The sequence below is a fragment of the Glycine soja genome, chromosome 19 (genome assembly GCF_004193775.1).
Source record: "Glycine soja cultivar W05 chromosome 19, ASM419377v2, whole genome shotgun sequence".
In the NCBI taxonomy this organism is placed as follows: domain Eukaryota; kingdom Viridiplantae; phylum Streptophyta; class Magnoliopsida; order Fabales; family Fabaceae; genus Glycine; species Glycine soja.
In genome coordinates, this window is record NC_041020.1 from 37,236,412 (window position 1) to 37,260,283 (window position 23,872).

Below are 23,872 nucleotides of genomic sequence, written 5' to 3' on the forward strand. Positions count from 1 at the left end.
TGTTAGTCAAAATCCCTCTGTCCTTCTTTTGACAAAACAGCTATTTCCTTTCTTGTGTATCCTATGCACTCCTCTGTGGCTAACACCTTCTCTTTGCTCCCCCAATCTTTCTTCTTTGTTGCTTTGCATGTGCCATCCTCATCGATACAGGGCTCTGTATTTCTCTTCTTCGAGTTCTGCTGCTTTCCTTTTTCGGCATTTGTTCGCACGCGCTTGTCGGTACTGGGTAGGTGAGTCTGTGCACATGGTGTAATATCCAGCGGGTTTTCCATGGCTCGATGACCGTCGAGTAAAGGCGACGTCTGGCGATTATCGTCAACAGCGTTTCGCTTCCCGCCGAGGCTGGCTCTCCCGGTCTGGAAATCAAGGGTTGTCTCTGGCGCTTCAAACATTGTTCTGATGTCACTATCCTCGGACTCAATCTCTTCCGATGAGTCCGTAGCACTGCGGCCTGGCGAGGTCCTCATCCCGATATCAGTACACCCTTCCTCGACGATGTACACTTTGTGTACCTCCCCACCGATATGAACTGCGACTGAGTGGTGGACCAGAGGTCTCCTTGGAGTTCTGATAAGGATTCTGGCTCTGTCTAGCCTTCTCTGCTCGTCAACATTGTCGTCTACTTCGATGAGGTCTTCGACTGTGGCCACGATTTTTCGGATATTCTCAATGTCCCACACTTCTAAAGGTACGCCCCAGCATTGAACTCATATCAACCTGTGTCCTGGCCTCATCGACGGGTTCCACTTTTCTAATGTGTGGAATGGAGATGTACCATTTTGGAATTCCTCCGTGATAATCTCCTCTGCTTTGGAGTCCGAGAGCCCGAGGAGGAGGATCATGTCGTCGCCGATGTATTTCGGCGCAACGTTGATCCCTAGTTCCCATGGTAAGTCCTCCTCAATTCTTTCAAAAGCCCCCAATTTTTTTAAATGACCCACCCAAGCGTCTGTGTACCATTTACGCTCCGTCGTTGCCACTTCGAGGTGGAGTGAGGATTGGGACTCATCGAAACTGGATTGTGGGGGTTGTAAGTGCCTCCTGTGTCCGTCGGCCATTTTGGTAATGGAAACCGCCTTCGCGTATGACATAGGCAAGTTCCTGTAGTGCGTTGCCGTATATCGCGCAGCTGCCATTTGAGTATTGTGACCAACCATTTGAGTCCTGGTTTTGGCTGTGTGCTCCTCAGATATCATTCTTCTTCTCCCATACCTTGGGACATTGACATGCATCTTCAGTCCACCTACCATGATGTTATCTAGCTGACTCTCTAGCTTACTTTGTCAGATACCCCTTTAAACCTTACAAAACTGTAACGTCTGCCACCTTTGTTTCTGTGTTTGGGGATAAATATCTCCCCGACGTCCCCCCATTTCTTGAAGTGGGACCATGGCTCCTGCTCTGTTGTGTGCTCCGGAAATCTTGTGAAGTAAAACGTTGTGATATCAACTTTGTCCCGCCAATTTCCGAGTCTGGTGTCGGTGTAGCTTGTTTTGGGATCCTTTCTCACTGCCTCACGTTCTCTCTGTCTACCCCTCCCTCTTGTCACAGTGGTCCATTCGCTCTCCCTTACTCTTAAGTATGCCATAGGGAACAAGGTTCCAAGGGAAAACTTTCACAGCCATTTAACTTAAAACAACTATTTATTTAGGCAACATACTAACAAACCCAAGACTACTTCTCCTTCCCATGGTTACAACAAGAAACAGTTAGCAATCCTTAACTTTTTCACTGTCAACCTCGAATATCATAATTATTAGAATCTTACTATCCGTGATTCGATGCTATCCAACTTGTTATTGATTCATATCATAAGAAGAATCTCGAATGACTTTGAATCTTATGATACATAAATGAATTGCTGCAATTTCACATCACCAATATGAATCACATAATTCAACAATTCACAATTTTTTTTCTTTTGTAACTTTTCTTTCAGTAATCCTCATGAAAAAAATTGAAATCATGTAAGCTAAAATTGTTAAATGAAAATGAATTGAAGGAGCACTTCTAAACTCATCATATTTGATCATTTCACTACTTTATTTGTCACTTAATCATTCAATGCATGCACTCTATTTGGCTGTTTCATTGCTTCTTTCCCATTCTTCCAAAATAAAGGCTTCACAAACTCAAGTATAACTAATATTTTTATTTTATGAGACTTATGCCTTAGTTGTGTTATATATTTCTAGTTTAAATTATTAAATTGATCATTATATATTATATATAGACTATAATATATTTGAAGTTATTTTTCATTGTAACTAAATCTTACAATTCGATACAAATTATGATTCATGATTCAAAAATTAGCTTGACAATTCACAACTTAGATATCAATTTGATAACCTTGGCCCTTGATACTTTCAATTAGACCTAAAGTACAATACAAGGGCAATACATAGTTTAAAAGGAAAAATATTCCCCATCTTGATAATCTTCCAATGAGATACAAAAGGGAAGCATAACTACTTCTAGGTAGTTTCTGGCCCCAGCTATGTTGGGCTTCTCTTCTCTTTGAAAGTGAAAGGAGAAGCAAAGGCCAAGCACATTTTCTAAAAAGCTCTTAACAAATCAAATAACTTTTTTTTTATAAAAGAAAAGGAAGAAAAAAAATTTTAAGTTGGGTGAATAGGCTTTCAAAAAAAATTGGCTTCTCTCTCCCTGCTCCGACTCAGGTCATCTCTTTTAAGCTAAAAGAAATAAAAACTGTCGAACTGTTTCTACTTTATTTTAAAGTTCTTAGTTTGATTTCTAATTTCAAAATGGCTTTAAAGCCAAAAAAAATAAGTTGGGCAAGCATAGCCACGTAATCATTCACCTTCGTTGAAAGCAAGAACCTTTCATGACAATAGATTTGTGAAAGAAGATTTCAATTTCATATACAGACATCAACTTCACACACATGGAGGAATTGCTATCCTTCTGCTGTTGGTGATTACCATTCCCTCCACATTTTCGCCCATCATATATGTTCTCGTACAAAACTTAATTCCAGAAAAAAGATTGGTAGACACGTAAACTTAGTGATAGAAAGAGATAAAAGAGAAAGAAGAGTAAGCATAACTATATAGATAGATAGATAGATATAGAGAGAGAGAGAGAGAGAAATATTCATGACAAGGAGAAACCTTTTCAACTAAAAGAAATGATACAAAAATCAACTTCATACAATAATAAACCATCCTTCTAGTAGGAAAAAATAATAAAATACCAATCTGCCAAACACATTCAAATTGCACCTCCAACAACACTTACACAACGCAAAACCAAAATGCTCCAATCCAACAAAAAACAGAAAAAAAAAAAAAAGAAATTCACGCATTCAAACTTACATGTCTATCACCGACGGGAATCTTCACGGAATACGGTTGCAGGCCACCACCGTCGCCAACACCAACAGACTCCGGCACCTCCGGCGAGTCCGCGGAAGCTCTGACGGCGGAACGGCGACGGTTGTTTCCGGAAAGGAGCGAACGAAAGTTGCATTTGTGGGAAGCGGCTAAGCGAGGGAAAAAGAGAGGCTTGGAGAGGAGGAAGTGAGATGGTTGGGAATGGCGTTGCAGCGTCGTGAGGCCATGGAGGGAGCTGCTAGGACATGCTAGCATCTTCTTCTTCTTCTCTTGCTGTTAGGGTTTTTCAATTGTGGAGCGAGTTGAAGCTGTTGCTTCCCAGTTTCAGGGAGTGGAGAGTGTGAGGGAGAAGAGAGAGTGGGACGCAGAGGACAAGGGAGAGAAGGAGAAAGCGCTGCCTTTATCCGCTTCTGCTATTTTGTTCAGACGCGCGCTCAGGTTTTGGGCCGTTGGGCTTTTTCTCATTCGGCTTTGGGCTGTTGCTTCCCAGGAGTTTGAATCCTACACTCCCGTACCTTTATCCTACACCCCCCCCCCACCCCCCCCCCCAAATCATCCTTGAAATTACTAAATTATCCTTAAGGAACTTCCCCAACCTTTAACACCTCCCTCCTTCACCCACGCATTCTACCCTAAACTCCACCCACGAGGTTCCTCTCCTTCATTCTGAGCTATTCTCTTCCACGAGGGAGCAGCATCCATATTCGTTGAAGTCACAGCTACCCAACTCCAATGACTGCACGTGAAGGTATGCCTCCCCTTCTTTTAAGCCTTTTATTATGGACCAAAGAACACTAAATAATGGGTACTCTAGAAGACTTTTGATTATGGAATGGCCAATCTAGAACACAAATTGTCTTTCAAAATAGGTGTTTTGGAACACATTAAATACGTTTTTAGAACGACTATTCTAGAAGACAATTTATGTTTTAGAATGACTACTACATAAGCCAAAAATGTCTTCCAGAATACTTGTTCTGGAGTAATTAAAAAAGGCTTGTGGACTGCTAGTTTTGGAAATACATATGTTACTCTTGAGTGCTTGATCCAGAATTTTAATATCTTTTATGGAACATCTGTTCTAGAAGCATGTTTTATATACTCTAAAACTCGTTTTAGGTTCCAGAACATCCATTCCAAAAGCTTAATTTGAACTTATGAAGTGCATTTTCTATAATGAATATGTTTTCTAAAAAACTTGTTTTTTAACTTGTTTTTGTGCCTTGGCAATTTTAGTTTGTATGGAGAACGATTACTTCTACAAGATGTTTGATGAAGTTGACATGGATATGGATAAGAATGTGGATGATACAATTAAAAATGAAGATTGTAAAAAAAATTACAATTATGCATGTAATTTTATCTTGTTCTTATTATGTGATTTATTTAATTGTTTATGTATTTAATGCTTAAAAGGTGAACTTTGACTAAAATATGTTACATGTTGTTTATGTAGGTTTTTGATACTCGAGATAAGTTATTGAAATGGGCTCAGGTGATAGCATTTGAGTTAGGTTTTGATTGTCATTTTGAGGTCAGATATAGCAAATAGGCAACCTAGAAGTAAGACATATGTTGTCTTGGGTTGTGAGAAGGGAGGCAAATATAGACAATACAAAAAGGTACAAAGATAGCCATTGGAAGTAGAAAATGTGTTTATCCTTTTAATTTGGAAGGAAGACCACTAAAGAATGGTGAAGGATAGGTAGTTAAGGTGTTGTGTGGGTCTCATAATCATCATGTTGTTGAGACATTGGTTGGTCATCCACATGTTGGTCAGCTAAAGACTAATGAGAAGATAATGCTTGATGATATGAAAAAAAGTATGATAAAGCCTAAAAATAGTCTTCTGATATTGAAAGAGCACAATGAAAAAAATGTTACAACCATCAGTTGTATACTACCAAAACTACATGACAAAGATCTCAAAGAGGTCCCATAACAGAAATGCAACATTTTATAAATTTGTTAAAGCGTGATATGTATATTCATTGACATCATTTATGAATGATGAAGAAGTTGTGCATGATATTTTTTGGACACATCCTGATACGGTAAAATTGTTGAATTCATTTATCATAGTGTTATTCATGGATAGTATGTACAAAACCAACAAGTATAGGCTACCTTTGCTTGAGATTGTTGGTGTTACATGTAGTAGGCTGACATTTTTTGTTGCTTTTGCTTACTTGGAAGTTGAACGTCAAAGTAACTTTATGTGGACACTTGAAAGGTTCAAAGGCCTTTACACATATTTGATGCATTGTCGAAAGTTGTTGTCACGAACATAGATCTAGCCTTGATGAAGGCAATAAAAATTGTGCTTCCTATGTCACATAATTTGTTGTGCCAATTTCATATTGATAAGAATGTGAAAGCAAAGTGCAAACAACATGTAACTCCCAAAGAAGCATGGGATCAAGTGATGGAGACTTGACATACTATTATGAATTGCCCTACAGAGTTTGACTATGAAGACCGTCTGACAAAATTTGATGTTGTATGTTAACCATGGCATAAGTTTGTTGCGTATGTGAAATGTTGGGATACAATGAACAACATCATTATTATCCAACATAATGAAATTAGATCCTCACAGTTTTCACAAAGTCAATTAATACAAATTATCGGTCAATAGTTAATATAATCATTAATGATGGTCTTAAAGTAGTTATAAAGTGAACAATTATCCACAAAATGCATTTCATCATGTATAATACAACTATCCATGTCCTCGTCGGCCATTCCCACTTCTTGTGCCACATGGACCTCTGTTGGAGTTGACATCTGTCTCATCAGTTACTCCATGTGCTAATGCTAATGCCTCTTCAGTCAAAACATATGCATCAATAAGTAACCAACCTATGGCTAATCATATGCTGCAATAATATCCCAATTCTATGACATATTTGTTGTCAAACAAACAACAAACAAAATAATGTCAAAAAAATGTAATAGGATATAAGTTAATATCATAAATTCTTGTACACTTACAACTACAGTATGTGCCTGATGCGTATTTGCATCAGGGAGAAGAGTATAAACATGTGGTTGTACAAAAGGATGTGAGACTCTATGCAACCACTCATAGTACCCTAACATCAAAATTTGTTGGATTCACTACATGCACTGGGGTAGATCACGCGATATTGCGAATATGTCCACCTATCATCAACTTAATATATGGCGGGAGGTTGATCAGTAAACAATGAAGAGTGTCGGGGAAGAAGAAACCCATATTGGCGCAAGTCCCTCTCTGGCAAATGAATTTGCATATTTGAACCCAACCGAATGAATTTAGAAAATAAAGATATATTCTCAAAAAGATGATGAATCTAATGTGCCTCATATGGAGTCCACCTAACTCTATTGATGGTCATCTCATCAATTAATTTCCTATAATGAATTAATGACAAATACGACTTATTTGGCCATCGACTAACACATGGAGAGGTATCTTCATATGCCAAGACATCATCCCTGGCACCAATACTAATAAAATGTTGATAAATCCATCAGTGTCACCAACAAAAGCAAACCAAAGTATATAGTCAATACAGTATGACATTATTAATAATATAAGAAATAATTGTAATGATACATAATTACCTGAAGAAGAGTGGCATAGCCACCAATCTACTTTATGTTAGCATCACCAAGATGCTCATAAAGATATGTGAAAATAACTTTGTTTGGGCACTTGAAAGCTTCAAAAGCCTTTTGTGCAAACTTGATGGATTGTCGAAAGTGATTGTCATAGATAGAGATCTAGCCTTGATGAATGTAGTAAGAATTTGATTCCAGAATCAAATAATTTGTTGTGCTAAGTTCATATAGAAAAGAATGTAAAATCAAGGTGCAAATAATATGTGACTCCCAAAAAGGCATGGGATCAAGTGATGGAACTTGGAGGTATTGTTATAGATTATTCTACAGAATTTGACTATGAAAACTATTTGATAAAGTTTGATGTCGTTTGTCAACCATGGCACGAGTTTGTTGTCTATGTGAAAGATACTTGTTTAATCCCTCACAAGGAAAGATTTCTAAAGGCATGGACAAATAAAGTTATGCACTTGGGGAACCAAACAACCAACAAGTTTTTTACTTATAACCCATGATCTATTAAAGAAGTATTTCTATACAATCTTCATTTTTTTAGACGTTTGTGTATGAATTTATCTATAGGGTTGAGTTTGCCCATGGGGCCTTGACGAGGTTGCTCCAAACTAGCATGGGAGTTTGTGCAAATGTTAGGATGCAATGAACAACATGATTATGCAGCATAATGAAATTATGTCTTCATTTTAGCATAGTATTCATGTCAGTCACACTTTTAATGTACAAATGTGTAGAAGCAAATGACTTTGATGTTTTGATGATGATCATGATGATTTGATGCAAATGCGTTTTTCAAGTTTAAATTCAAGACAATGATTCAAGAATACAAGACTCAAACATTAAGATGATCACTTGTACATTAGGAAGGAAATTCCTAATTGATATAGCAAAAGGTTTGGCCAAGTAATGCATGTTAAAAAGAGTTTTTCAAGAGATTTACTCTCTGGTAATCGATTACCAAAGGATGTAATCGATTACCAGTGGCCAAAAAAATGGTTTACAATAGCTACTAAATATTTGAATTCAAATTTTAGACTGTGTAATCGATTACACCATATTGGTAATCGATTACCAGCAGTTAATAAACGTTTTAATTCAAATATTAAAGCCTGTAATCGATTACACAATTATTGTAATCGATTACCAGAGGAGATTTTCAGAAAATAACTTTTAAGAGTCACATCTATTCAAATGGTTTATGAATGACCATCAAAGGTCTATTTATATGTGACTTGGAAACACAAATAATGAGAGAGTTTTTGATTGCCCAAAAAGTTTTATCCTCTCAAAAGATTAAGAGAGTTTTTCTAAATTGAAATGTCTTATCCTCTCAAAGAATTCCTTGGTCAAACACTTGCATATTCAAATAAGGAATTGTGATTGATCTTCATTGTACAATCTGTCTCTTTCAAGAGAGATTTCTTCTTCTTTTCTTTTTACTTTTGAAAAAGGGTTAAGAGATTGAGGGTCTCTTGTTGTAAAGGATTCCTGAACACAAGGGAAGGGTTGTCCCTGTGTGATTCAGACTTTGTAAAAGGATTTTACAAAGAGAGTGAAAAATCTCAAGTGGGTTGCTTGAGGACTGGATGTAGGCACAGGAAGTGATCGAACCAGTATAAATCAAGTTTGAATTTCTCTCTTCCCTTAAACTTCTTTTATTTATTGCTATTTATCTTTTGCCTTTAAAGAAGTTTATTCTGAATTGTCTTTTGAGTAATTCATGTTAAGGCTGCATTGTTAATCTAAAAAGAGAGAGCGAAATTTTAAATTGGGGAATAGTTCTTGTTATCTTAATTCAACCCCCCCTTCTTAAGATAACTGAGGCCATTTGTCTAACAAAATGTACAAGTGATTGTGTGGATTTGTTGCTAGGTATGTATTGAATCATATTGCAGATAAGGTTCACAAAATGAAGTTTGTTGATGTAGACATGACTCGTTGTGGGTGCATTATAAGATCTATCCATGGTTTGCCTTGCGCCTGTGAACTAGCTAGGTATGATTTAAGTAGCATACCACTTCAAGCACTTTATTTTTACTTGACTAGGCTAAGTTTCAATGACTTGGGGTTTACTTATAAAAACAAAGAATTCTTTGTGCAACAAGAATTTGATGCTATAATTCAACGTCTAAAAGAGGTTGACATAGTTGGAAATATTATTATCAAAAGTAAATTTCATTAAATTACATTCCATTATATGACTTTTATGTGTCCACTTGTTGACAAGGTCAAAACTAAAGGTTCACAAAAGGGTCATGCATCTAAATTTAAGTGGTCAACGAAGCGTCATCCTTCTTACTTTAAGCATATGGATGTATTACATTCTATACATGACAATTCATCCACATGGAGGTCACCCAATACATAATCCCAATAACTAGTTCGCAAGAGAAAGATTTTCATGTTAAATCAATTCCATGTAAATCTTCACCTGTACATTTTAGATATTGTTGACGTAAGATCAGATGGTCATTATGGTTATATGGCAGTTAAAGCTTTACTTTGTATGGTTGAAGATTTTTGGTCTCTAGTTTGTAACAATTTGCATAAAGAGTTGGGACAATGGCATGATGAGTATGCAAATATCTTTGGAGGATATGATCACTTCTATCAGATAAAGCAATCTTTACTTATTAATCATGTCTCAATGGTTAGTGTTTTATTACGTAGAGATAAAGCCTCTTCCTTTTTAGTTTTCACATTGTGATTATATTTTTTATTTAAACCGTTGGTGTGGACAAATGGATGATTGTACTCAATATAGGATATCTTATTGCATTTCGGTATAATATGATTCTTGTTTTGTTGTCATTGAAGCAAAACATTAGCTTTTTCCCTCTCAAAAGTTAAACTCCCATAGATAGTTGAGTGCATCATATCATACGCATAGGTCATGTTAATGACAATCATTTTATTTAGGTAAACCATTTGTAACCTTATAAGTCACAACATATTATAAAATAAACTTTAGCTTTCACATTTTGATTATGTTTTTTATTATGTTATATAGGTACATTTGATAGATCATTGTCCTATACCAAGGTCTAATGTGTTGTGGTCCACACATTGTCATTCATGAGCAAAACAATAAGTCATCCCTTATGTTGGCCAGATACAACAATTCTCACATTTAATAGGTGTTACATGCGATTATTTAAACCTTGGAGATGATTGATGTATGTAACATTTTGGGCACTTCTATTACAGTTAGTCACACTTTTTGGGCATATTTGTTAGATTATGGAACCTTATTGGGCACTTATTTTGTTCATGTAACCATCTTGACACTTATGTTGCTTTCTGTTATTACATATCTCTATCAAAAATTTGACATAACCTCCCTTTAAAAACTCAAATATGCATAACTTGTTAACATTTGCATGATATATTTAAAGACAATAAGTTCAAACATTCACTAATAATAAAGACAATAAGTTCATATAGTCTCAAAATAAACACAAAGTCAATTAATGCAACTGATCAACCAACAATTAATGTAGTAACTAATGATAAACACAAAATGCAGTCCAATAAGTGTCTCTTATCCACATCTTCCTCGACCACCCCCACCTCTTGTGACACCATGTCCTCTGCTAGTGTTGACATTTCCATCATCAATTACTTCATGCACTAATGTGAATGCCTCTTCAGTCTCGTCTCAGTTGAAAGTGTGGTGTCGGATCATGTGAATTCGTTGACTGCATGTGTTATCCAGTTTCTTTTACAAGTATTCCACTGGTACCACGTGGATGTGAGAAAGAAGAAGGCCAAACACTACATTGTACATTGTTTTAAGAGCGCTTGGTACATGTGGTCTATGATATGGACGCCATAAGTATATTGTATGACACTTATGTGAATTGTGTGAGTGCGATTCCTTATGACTCCATTAATGATTATGGTCGTGCTTTATATGCGTGAGAATTGTGTTAGTGATTGTGATGCAAATTGATGAGATTCATGTTTTATACTACGAGTCACATGTAAAGTATGTTTGTATATTGTTAATTGCTATTCATGAGCTTTAATTGCATTAAAAATAAGTGAAAAAGTAGCAATGTGCCTCTAATTTATGGTTTATTTTGCGAGATTTGTAAATATTTTATTCTTGTATGAATTTATATAGTAGAAACTTCATTTTTTGTTGACTAATGTTGAATTTAACTTGGTTTTTAGGCTAAAGAAGTGAAGGTGTTGGAATGTTGCTGAAGGACTCGCTCAGTGAACCAGATTGGCTAAGTGAGGCTCATTCGCTTAGCGAGGCAGCCAACTCGCTAAGCGAATACAAAATCCTAGAGAATATTAAGATAGAGAGCAGCGCGCTTAGCGTGCAGCCAGCCCGCCCAGCAAGGATGTTGTCTCTTCTCGCACTTAGTGCGTTCAAGCCCGCTTAGCGCACAACCACTTACATTCGCTCAGCGAGACATGCTCGCTGAGTGCGCCTTCGTATGCTGAGAAGTCCAAGAGCCTTTAAAACACTGAGATAGAGGGAAATGAAGGGACATTACATGAAATAGAAGGAAGACGACACCAAGGCTGAAGATAAGACATTTTCTTCATTCTTTCACCATTTTCTTTCATTCAAACACTATTTCCTCTTTGTATTAAACCTTCCTTGCTAATGGAGGGTTAGAAACTACATTGTTGGGGACTTTTTCTACTAAGCACTCTTAATGTAAACTTTTAACTATCTATTTAATATTATTTTTGGTGTTCTCTGCTTCTATCTGTGTTTATTTTACATACTTGTGGCTTGATCATCCATGTGTATGCTTGCTTAGGTTTTGAGTGTTGGAAAATGCTTAGAATCCTTAGAACTTGGTAGAGCAGCTAGAAGTCTGTATATCTAGGAATAGAATGCAGTAATCTAGTATATTTTGTATCGTGTGCATACTGCAACTCCCTTAGAATGAGTTTGTTGAGAAATCAAGAACAAAAACTAAGAGAGTTAGGTTTTTTCATGCGAGGAATCATGGTCTGAGTAAATCAGTGGTGCAAGAACGCTAGAGTAATGTTAAATAGAGAAAAACCTAATAGTACGACAAGAGGAAGTTCAGTAGAATACTTCCCGACGCTTTTATTTTGATATTTATTCCGTTCTACAGCTTTGTGTTCATTTTGTCATTTGTTTTAGTAGCAAAATTAATTAAAGAAAATCAAACCATTAATGAGTTCTTTATTTTTATTACCAAAGCTAAAAATGTTTACATACTGAATATACGACATCTAAGTAAAACAAATTTCCTGTGGACACGATACTTAGATTTACCGTTTTAAATACTACTTGTGCAAATTGGTATATTTGTCAATAGGTTAACATATATTAATTAAGAATGTCATGTGTCACCTTAAGGGTATGAGAGAGGTTAATCTAGAGTAGTTTTATGTGAAAACTAGTCGGGGCAAGTACAAATGAAAAGATGTTTCCAACATAATGTAATGATAGGTATGAGTCTTGTAAGTAGATTAGAAAGACGCAAGTTAAAGTGAATGTTTAAAATATCCTAGAATAATAGTAACCTCGGACTTAATTTTGCTAGACAACTCCAAGTATCAAAGTAAAGAAAGGTAGAGTCTAAGTAAGGAATATTGATATTAACTAGGTGCATTTGTGGCAAAAAAAATATTATTAGTGAGGTGATTCTAAAATTAGTAGTAATAGTAAATTAGTATAACAATTATGAGGATAAAAGAGAAGTCAAAGAATTTTTTTTCCAGTAAGATGTCAAAGAAAGTTAATAATGATCAAAAGGTGTATATCCAATCTTTAGGCGTGAAAGATTTATTAGATATTCAGTGAGATACAAGCCACAAGAGACGAGTGAAAGCAACATTAGGGCAAAGGAGTCTAACCCACTCATAGAATCCTTAGAGCAATCACTAGAACATTATGTCTCACCCCTTTAATTCCTAGTTTTTAGATTGAGAAACTAATTTGTAATGATACTCTTAATGACAACTACTTCTATCAAACAATAGCATTTTCTCTAGCTTGACTATTATTCACACAAAAGATAAAGACTTTATATTTGGCCAATTGTATCTTTCTTTAGGTGGTTGGATACAATTTTCAAATAATCTCATACTAACATCTATGTAGTTTTAATTAAATCAATTTACATGATAAAGATTTGTTTGAAACATATTGGTCTACTAATTTAATAAAAAAATTACTTGACAAATACAAATAAATGGGAATTTTATATCAAATGTAAGATTTTTTTTTATTCTCATATTCATTTTTCTCAAAAATAATTGATAAACCTAAATATATTATCTACTCAAGGATTTCAACAATCTAAAACATAAAATGTCACAAGGATGAAAATGACAAGTTAAATAATAAATTTATGCCTAAATTTTGGTTTTGGTTCTTCTAGTTTTCCAAATTCATGATTTTGGTCTCTTTGGTTTTTAATTGTATTATTTGGTCCCTTAATTTTATAAATTGGCGATTTTGATTCATTTGTTAGATTATTAACTAATAATTGTGATTAGTAGAGTTAATAGGTTAACTATAAACTATTTTTTTTTACCAAAGTTAATTATAAATGAATTAAAAACCATTATATATTAAAAAATAATTTATAATTAATAACTCTACTAACCATAATTAATAATCTAACAAATGAACCAAAATTGCTAACTGATAAAATTAGGGGGACTAAATTTTATAATTAAAAACCAGGAAAACCAAGATCATGAATTTAAAAAAAATAAAAGAACAAAAATTATAATTTAGCATAAATTTATATATATATATATATATATATATATATAAATTAACTAATAAAAATGTTAAAGAGAGACATAATAATTTCGTTTATCTTAATTTTAAAAAAATCTAAATGAATAAGTACGATTTTGTATATAAACAATTGTTTTTTATTTTAAAAAAGACAAATTATATTTGTTTATTGCCTTTAACATTAGAGAAACTAGTTCATTACTCGTGTGGATGTACGAGTAAGCTACAAAATTAAACGTATAGTATAATTGTATATATTTAGTTGTAACTTTGTAGAACTTAGTAAATGAGAACCAAAACTAATATAAGATTATCAAGAAATGTTAAAACTAAAACATCTAAAATGCAAAACACAAGATACAATATTTCATGTGTTACTAAATATTTATGAACTAAACAACTGAGTTGAAAACCAATTGTAATTATACATAGTACCACTCAGTATTCAAAGTTGTAAAAACTCTAGGAACAAAACATAAAGCATCATTGAAAAGAAATAAATGAAAATCAAATGTAATAAAATTGGAATACGCAATATATTCTATATAATAAATTGTCTATCCAAAAAATGATAAGTTCACAAAAAAATTCATAACAGAAGTATTCCTAGCACTATTTCCCACAAAATACACTGCCAAGAGTTATAAATAAAAATTTATAAATATTAGTATAGTATAATGTACTTAAATTATAAACAAATCCAAAATAAAACAAAGTTAGTGTTGCATATAATACGACACTTGTGCGAACACATAGACTAGTTACAAATTTAAATGTATGATATAATTGTATCCATTTAGTAGTAATTGTGTAGAATTTAGTAAATGATAACCAAGATTAATTAAAATCAAACTACTAATGATATAAATATACACTAATTGTATGAAAGCATAAAAAAACATTCAAAGGCTTAAGACATATGACATGCAAAGGTTGATCTCGTCAATAACTTAAAAAAATGAAAGAAAATCAAATGCAATTTTTAGTTATTGGAATCAAACTTACACATAGTTTCTCAATCTCTGGAATCAGTAAAGTCCATTCATCAAACTCACACATAGTTTCATTTTTCTCATTACTTGGAGGAATCACAGGAAATGAAGATGGATCTGCGACGGCAAGACCAGAGCGGTGAAAGGTGGAGCAGCGAGAAGTCGACAATGACGAAGCTCGGAACAAAGTTAGTGTTCCAATACAATAAAAAATTTACCATGAGGAATAAAAAGACATACTATCTAAAAATTTTGACAAAAAATGAATATGAAATTATCTTATATAAAACACTATGCATACTTCAACCATCACTTTCCTCATATGATCAACTAACATCCCAATTAGTCGAGCATATTCACGATCAAAGAAACCAAAAATAGAATTTGCCTTCGGATAGTAAACCTCAACTTCCAACTTATACCTATTAAATTTCCCCATCCCTCTCTTTCCTTTTTTCACCCCCATCCATGTCGCCCCCGTGTGGCGACATGGATGGGGTGAAAAAAGTAACTCCTATCAACTTGGTGCAAATAATAGATATCATTAATTAAACACATAATTTCTATTATGGAAAAATATAAAACCTTGTTGCACTCATTTATTTTGAAACATGTTTCTCATTCTTGTATCCACATGAGCATGTAAAAGGATAATTTGCACAATCGATCTTCTTATTGCACCAGCCACAGGCGAGATAGTACCATCCATTTGGTCCAACAAATTTTTTTGTAGTTGTTCCAATAGTCACACAAAACATTTCCTAATCAAATAATTTCCAATTATTAAAGAAGTAAACAATACGCAAACACTATTTAAAATTTAAAAGCTCATATGACTCAACTCTTTCTATATCATTAATTTCAGATAAAGTTTTGACACTGGCTTTATAAAGAAACTTTTCTTGATCAAAATATTGAGATGCTGTAGGCAATTGAGAACTTCCAACAAGTTGGGTACAATGTTGAGTATCTATTGATACATCTTCAAAGTGAGCATCCACAAAACTACAATGCAACAGAGTTAGAAACATTGTCTATTATGTAAATGTACTTATCAATAAAACTAAATTAAAAGATAAGCATTAAAACCTCTTTTTGAAGCTTTGTATCTCAGGAGTTTGTTGGTCCAAAAGTAGCTTTGAACTATAAAAGGAGTTAGAAATTGAAATAGGAAAAGCACCTGCCATTGGAAATTGAAATATGGTCCCTTGAAAAGCAAATTTGTGCAAAAACAAATATGATACAAAGTAAATTTAGCTAAATTTGTCCCTCAACCTTAACGTTCTTTGATGTTGCCTTGTGTCAATATAAGAATTATGGACTCACTATTAGAACATTCATTATAATAATCCATGAACTTCATAGCGTAATCTCCCCACGGAGTACACTTTAGAAGGTGATCACTACATATATAAAAAAAACAAATATATTAAAATTAAAAGATCAAACAAAGCAACATTACAACACCTTGTGACACTATAAAATCACAAAATAGAACACTTTGTTGGACAAGTGGTCTCAATAACTTAAGATGGAGGGTGAATTAAGTTTCAAAATTTCCCACTAACAAACTTTTAACCCCGTTATAAATGATAGACTCAAAATGCAGAAAAAGAAGCAACAATCAATTTAATAATATTCTTTAAACATGTAAGATACAATTGATTGAAATAACATAAATGGGATAAGGGAAGAAAGAAATACAAACTCGATTTATATTGGTTCGGCTACTTCTCGTGCCTACGTCCAGTCCTCAAGCAATCCACTTGAGATTTTTCACTATTTCTGTAAATCCTTTACAAACTTTAAACACACCTTGGGATCCCTCACCCTTGTGTTCAAAGATTCTCCAAGAGACAACCCGTCTCTTGATTACAATTCTCAAAATCCTAGAAACAACTAGTCTCTTTGATTACAACTGACTTTCTAAGATGAACATAAAATTTTCTCTCCTTTAGAGTGAATGATACAAATTGAAGTACTTAGAGGAATTTTTCTCTTTTAGAGATGATAATATAATTTGAAGTTCCTAGATGAAATCTTAATAGATTTGCAAGTGTTTGTCCAATAGTTGTTGAGAAAGCATTTGACAATGTTCTCTTAGAATATATCTCTCTTACTTTTTTGAAGTCAAACATACATACATACATATATATATATATATATATATATATATATATATATATATCCATCGTGCTTTTTCAAAATGATTTGAAGAGATGTGTCTTTTTAAAAAGCTTTTTCTGAAATTCTTCACTGGTAATCGATTATAGGTTTCTGGTAATCGATTACACAATTATATTTTGAAGGATCGTGACTTTTCAAAGTGAATTTCAGAAGTTTCGTTGCTGATAATCGATTACACATCAATGGTAATCGATTACAACTTTTAAATTCAAATTTCAAAAATCCTTCTAAAAGTTGATTTTCAAAATTGTCTTCTGGTAATCGATTACACTACCTGGTAATCGATTGCCAAAGCCTTGGATGTTGGAAACAATGTGTTTTGAGGCAAAAACTTGATCAACCAATGAGATTGTTTGAAGCCTTATTTTTTTCTTGATCTTGTTTGCTTGACCTTGAATTATTCTTGAAGCAATGCTTAACCTTTAAATGTTTGTTGAAATAACCTTATTTGATTCTACTTTGGCATCATCGGTACTTTGTATTCATACACTCACACACTTTTAATGCCTCCAATCTTTTATAGAAAAACTACTTTCTTTGGGTTGTTAGCCCTTGATAAGTTACTTTTTCTAAAGCACCAATAACATCTACACATCAAAGTTATATTTCAGCATCTAAAATAACAATTAACATATACAATTAACTAAAAAAAATATAAACTAATTGAGATGAAAAGAGTTTATCCACTAACAAATCACGATGGTAATTTTTAGTTAGAATTTCACCAAAATCCTTGAAATTAAATGCATTAAGAGGTATCTCAGGCATATCATGTTTTATAATAACAATACCACCCATGAATGGTAGCTTGAATAGACGATCATAGACTTTATACTGATCATCATTTAAACCCACCTTAAAGTTGTGCATGGCATAAGTTTTTCCCTCATTGAAACTTGATTCCCAATTCACCAATTGATCTTTTCTTACAACTGCCTGGATTTTGTCACCTTATTTTGTTAATGAACAGACCAACAAAACATATTAATAGAAATTAAGAAAAAATTGATAAGTAAATATATAGAAATTAACAAAGCTCATGTATAATGCAATAGCTCTTATGATCAAACCAACAATTTCAAAATGGGAGTGTAGGTAGGTAGCTCGGGAAGAAGAAAGCGTAAATTCTTGATTTTGAAAAAAATGGATGGAAGCACAAAATGGGAGTGTATGGATTGCCCGAAGGAAAGAAAGAAACATTTTGTGAAATGTGTATTATGTAATAGCCAAAAATTTGCGAAAGCAACAAATATGCTTGTTGATCGTTCTTTTATTAATAGATATAATAATATAAATATAAATATAAATTATATTTTGTGTGAGATCATTGACACCTGTACATGAAAATGATTTGTTTATGACGTGTGTGTAATCAGAATTAATGACATGTGTACATGAAATTGATCAATGGTATTACCCGTGGGAGAAAGGAGCTGCATTTCATCCTGTTAAAAAAAATATTGATTTGAGTATGTTTTAGTCTTATAAAAATGAGCGAATTTTTTTAATCTTTTGTAATTTTTATTTTTCATTTTTAAAAAATTGAACATTTATGTTTTTAGTCCGTGGTATTAAATGCTTATGTCAAGTTATCGTTCAAGGTGAGGTCCACTACTAATATCTATGATGCAATGTTAGCATGTGACACTTTTAAAACTTTTTACAATGTTATTTATCTAAAATCAAAACTCATTTATTGCATAGGACTAGAAGTATATTTAAATAAAAAAATATGAATTTAAATTTGATCGTAAAAATATTATACCATTAATTGATAAGGAATTATCATATGATAATGTGTGATTAAATATCATAGTAATCAGAGAATAATGTGAAAATCTTTTATTTAATCAATACATTTAAATTAAATTGAAAAAAATATTAAAAATGAAATCATTGAAGAAGAAAGAAAAAGACAAAAAAGAGAGTAAAGAAAGCCAGAAATTTAAACTGTGGAAAAAAAATGAAAAAACTTATGGTTTAAGAAACCAACCTCAGCACTGAACAGAGGCAGTTAAAAAACTGAGTGATGATGGACTACACCTACGACACCAAGCATCGCACAATGGGTAAGCCTTCCCTCTCTTCTCTTCTCTGTTCTTTGTTTTTTCTCTTTTTTCACTGTTAAGTGTTAACTTCCATCCATCATTTCTTCTTGCATTTTCCTTCTCTTTGGCAACCTAGAAGTAAATAAATAAATGGGTGCGGGACCACTGAGTCAATGCAAAGGTCAAAAACCCTAAAGAGCTTTTTATTTTTTGCTCTGGAACTGTGCATTTGTGTTGTGTTGTGGTAATGGCTCATTGTTTGTGTTGTCTGTTGTATCCTATTTATTTATTTTATGACACTGAATAAATAAACAAAGAAATAGTTTTGTTTTTTACAAGTAAAGTGTATCATGGGGTTTGAGGTTTACAGTGGCCGACAGTACTTGCATTTTGTTTATAATTTTTTTTATAGTTGACCCTTTGGTCAGCCCTTTGAATTTTGTTTCTAATTTTTTTTACTTTTTTTTTTCATGGAGGAATAGTTTATTGAAGGATCTTTGGCTGTTGGTGGTGTTATTTATTGAAGAATGGACCCATTGATCACTTTATATTAGGACTGTCTGTCTTTTTGTGTTGTGCCCCACTTGGCTCTTTCAACATCTGATATCATAATAAGGTGTATTATTTTATATACTTATGGTAAGGATTCTAATAGCATTTATACTTCATTCAATCTAAGATGTGCATGTAATTGGCCTTAAATGCCATTAATTTTACCATCAGGGGTTGGGTCTAGCGGAAGGAGCTAGTCTCCCATAACGTGGAGAACCAATGTTCGAATTCCTGCCGGGAGAGGTGCCCACATTTAGTGTCTAACCATACCTTGAACAGGATTGCTTCCGAAGGAGGAGACCTGTGCAAAACCAAAAACAAAAAAAAATGTCATTAATTTTATGCAATGTGTATGGCTCATTTCATGGTTGCTCATGTTATGTGTGTGATTACTGCTGATGCCATTGATTTTCTCCGTGCAAAATAAAGGTTTAATGCATTATGTGACTGGTGTTTTACTTACATTGGCTACAGAACCTCATGGGATAAGGGGTGTAATGGACTTGGAGCATCAAATTCACTACCTGGAAACTGAGGCTTATAGTTCTATTTTGAAGGCTTTCATTGCTCAATCTGATCTTCTTACTTGGGTAAATTAATATTTATTCTAAATCTGTTTTTCGTGACCAAGTTTGTCTCCTCATTGAGTGTGCTCTTGTGAATTGTCTTCATGCAAAGTAGCTGCTGAAAATTTGTTTGTGGCTGCAGGGCAAAGAGGGGCTTATGACTGAGCTGCGAAAGGAACTAAATGTTACAGATATTGAACATGGAGAAATCCTACTGAAAATAAATTCAGACCAGTTAATTAAGCAGATAAGGTGATTGTTTTCTTGTTCATATTCTGATGCATGGATTTGACTCCTCTAAAGTTAGTAAATGTATAAAGTGAGAAACTAAGGGTGTTTCACCATTGTTTTAAAGTTAGTTAGGGCCACCAGGTACATCAATTCAAATCAACAGTACATTCACTTTTACTTTCTTACTTTACACACTTGCTCACTCTAGAAGAGCTAAATCCTTATGCACATTATTTGGTTTGATTGTTATGATGATGCAGAGTCTTTACCACTTTTGACATATAACTACGCAGGGAGCAGAGGAAATTGGCATCTCAAGCTAAGGATTATATTAAACCTAGTGCTCCTGATTGTGTTTGTGCTTCGATGGGAAATTCAGTGATAAGAATGAAAACTCCTTCCTCTGCTGCATTTTATACTCAGAAGAAAATGTCACACTGCCAAGCTTCTCTAATTTCCACTCCCATTCCTTCTCCAATGCCTGTGAGAAAATCAAGCCTAATACAAATATTAAATTCGTATTGCTTTCTTGCTGCATTTAGAGTCTACTTGATTTAGATTCTAGAAACTTTTGAAACAAGGCCAGGTTAATGCCCTGAAGGGTCTGAACAGCATGCAAACATTTCTGGCAAAAATTATGAGAATTGAATATGGAGTTTGACGATAAACATTTTTGCCTTGAACTACATATTTGCATTCTTTTTGGTGATTTTCTATTTGAAAAGAAATTTTTCTAACAATATTCAATGTTTTACCTTTCTAAGGTATTTGATCTTATGGGTGTTTTCACAGACACACAGGCTGCATGAATCTTGTTCCCCTGATTTATGTGTAATGTGTGGTGCTTGTTCAGAATCAGTTTCATACCTGTTATTACACAGTTCTGCTTCTGTTTCTTTATGGTATTCCTTTTTTGGCAATTTTGTAAATTGAATCTTACGTGTGTCCTAGGTCTTTGGATTAATTATTGATGATTAACTTTCCTGGCTTTGATAGAAGTAAAGAGGCAAAACTTTTGACAATGTTCACTCTAAGCTACATTTTAGTGTATTTGGATTGAGAGCAACTCAATATTCTTTTAGGTTTCTATGGTCCAACACTTGACCTTAGGATAAAGATTAGGCATCTGGTTTTTATTTGGTGGTGTAAGGCATATGCATTTATTGGTGTAAGACATATGCCTTTTTATGTGGTTTGATCGGTTTCCCTAGTAAAAATATGTTGAGGGATTCCACAATACATTTTCCCATTAATTTTTCCCTCTTTTTTCTTATGTATCTTCTGTTTGGTCTTAGGTTAAGAAATATTTCAAGTCCTTCATTCTCTTTGTAATTTTCCCCCCTTATTTTAATGAATTCCTTCTTAATCTGTTTTAAATATTATTTTTACAAAATTAATCCTCTAAAATCTAAATTGCTTGTTTCAACAACTGATTGCCATACCTGTGAGTCCCAGTTCGCAACATGCTTTTATTTGATATCTATGATCACTCAGAACTACATGACAAAAACTGTTGAGCCTCATGCTTATTAACTGTGGTTTTGTCTGTGCCAGCCAAAATTTAATGATGATCCATTGAATGCTGAGTTTGCCCACGGAAATGTGCAGCAATCTATGGAAATGTTAAATTGTAATGTTCAGTTACCACCTGTTGGAGGAGGAAGAGGACTGAAAGGAAAGTATCCATTGCAGAAGGATTTACACAGATCTCACCTTGTCAAGTTAAAGAAAAGATCTGATTTAATTCAGCTTCGTGCAACAGATAGGGTTATCCACGATGTAAGCAAAATCTTTATTTGCGTGTATTTTTTATTGGATTTTTGTTATTTTTTTCATTTTCATTGGCTTTTCATCGAACTTGTAGATATGAAGAAATAACCAGAAGATACACTTTGTAGTGGATAAAGCCATGTTTAAATGTTGATGATCACCGTCTATCATAATAAATCCTTAAAGCTTCCATGAACATCAAATGTTTTTTATTGATATTATTAAACAAATGGTGCAAAGCAGGATACAATTCTTACATTCCTCTTCCTGTTTCTTCTTTTGTTTACTTGTTTTCATTTGTGGTGAATCTCTGCCCTTTTTATTTTTGCAATCTATTCTGGGGTATACCTGATTCTTTTTTTTTTTGTCAGGACCAATTTTCCGATGTTATGCAGTAAATTCCTCTTTTAGCATTTCTAGGATCTCAGTTATTGATTTTGGCTATCTCAAAGCCTTTTTAGCAACCTTAGCATGGATTATACGTTTATTTGTATAATTAATGCGTTCTCTGGTATTTATAGAAACAAAATTACTCAACTGTACAGCATTATGCTGTCAGAATCAGAAGGTTTATGCCTAGCAAAAGATTTTCCTTTTCTTCAGTTGCATTTTAAAGAGTGCTCTTTTTTTCTTATTTATCTTTTTACAGATTATCAGTGAATGTGAATGGGTTTAAAAACAAAATATATTGTAAGGTAGGATAGTTATTTTATTGATTTTGACATGTGATTCTGTTTTCAACCTAGAACAATGGAAATATAAAGAGTGCCGCTGTGGCATTTAAGAAGGCTCATTTTGTAAATGGAAATTTATAAATTATTGAAAAGATCATATTAAATACCAATTCTTCATGGACTAAATTATGTCATGCATGGTTTCTTTTTTACTGTTCCATATATTTGATTCATGATTTGATGCCTATTGCCTACTCAATGAGTTTCTGAGTAGGATATTTTACCTATTTGTTGTTTAATAAATTGTGCACTCACCAACCAATTAACATATACTGTAATTTCAGGTTTTAAATAATTCATATTGGAATATGTTACTTCATTATTTTTGGCAGGTTAAGAAGATGCTTTTCAGTAGAGGGAAACCTGACCCAGTTGATATTGAGAGAGCAAAAAGGACTCTTACGGTTATTTCTGCCTTTTGAGATGCACCAAGTTACCTTAAATTTTTGTTTTCACTCTTTAGATATACTGACAAATTGTATCATATGAATATATAATTTGCTCCAGGAACAAGAAATAGCTATAACTGAAGCACTTGGTAAAGTGGCTAATGTGTTAGAGAGGGGTAAGAATAACTTTGCTAATATTCTTCTTGTTTTTCTCTCTTTATCTTGTTTTCATGAGTTAACATTTGGTTTTGCAAGGTGATGCACCTAATCAGATGCAACGTTATGAACTCTCTAAGAATACTCCTGGAGGACAAGAAATGATGATACATGCTAATTTCCGTGAACTAATTGGTAATGGTAGGTTGAATAAACATGGGGTTCATTCTGATCTGTGCAGTTAGGGTGATGATTTCATGGCATAGATATGGAGCTTTTAACTCTGATGAGGCTATACAACTTATATAGTGATATTGCTGGATTGGTTTAGTGAACAGTTTACTTGTTTAGGATTAACTAGTAGCTAACCGATGTGAAATGAACACTTTAATGTGGCTTATTTCAACACGTGCCAAATTATACTACTAGTCTACTACTACAAACAGCTTATTTAAGTATATGCTGTAAGTTAGAATCCAATCTGTTCCCATTCTCCAGGCAATGGTTCATATTTCTTATCAG

At 33.6% G+C, this 23,872-nt stretch overlaps 1 protein-coding gene and 1 pseudogene across 3 annotated transcripts; one reads left to right on the forward strand and one right to left on the reverse strand.

Annotated features, from left to right (window-relative positions):
- Window positions 1-3,758, reverse strand: part of LOC114400027 — a 69,001-nt pseudogene extending 65,243 nt beyond the window's left edge.
- A 15,129-nt stretch (window positions 3,759-18,887) lies between these two features.
- LOC114399728 (protein EMSY-LIKE 4-like) lies at window positions 18,888-23,872 on the forward strand. 3 transcript variants are annotated; one of them, XM_028361947.1, is made up of 8 exons: window positions 18,888-18,973; window positions 19,979-20,094; window positions 20,213-20,322; window positions 20,595-20,784; window positions 21,856-22,080; window positions 23,138-23,209; window positions 23,313-23,370; window positions 23,467-23,606. In XM_028361947.1, the coding sequence occupies exons 1-8, from the start codon at window positions 18,934-18,936 to the stop codon at window positions 23,478-23,480; spliced, it is 825 nt and encodes a 274-aa protein (XP_028217748.1). In that variant the 5' UTR covers window positions 18,888-18,933; the 3' UTR covers window positions 23,481-23,606. The 3 variants fall into 3 exon arrangements, with proteins under 3 accessions (XP_028217748.1, XP_028217746.1, XP_028217747.1); XM_028361945.1 differs by having other exon boundaries at window positions 18,889-18,973; window positions 23,450-23,872; XM_028361946.1 differs by lacking the exon at window positions 18,888-18,973 and adding an exon at window positions 19,398-19,854 and having other exon boundaries at window positions 23,450-23,872.

Bases quoted from the DNA above. Each gene is read 5' to 3' on its own strand.
- LOC114399728 (XM_028361945.1), top strand. From the start codon at position 18,934: ATGATGGACTACACCTACGACACCAAGCATCGCACAATGG. The intron at 22,081-23,137 runs GTAAGCAAAATC...TATTTTTGGCAG, and splicing joins CAGATAGGGTTATCCACGAT to GTTAAGAAGATGCTTTTCAG. The intron at 23,371-23,449 runs GTAAGAATAACT...TGGTTTTGCAAG, and splicing joins GGCTAATGTGTTAGAGAGGG to GTGATGCACCTAATCAGATG.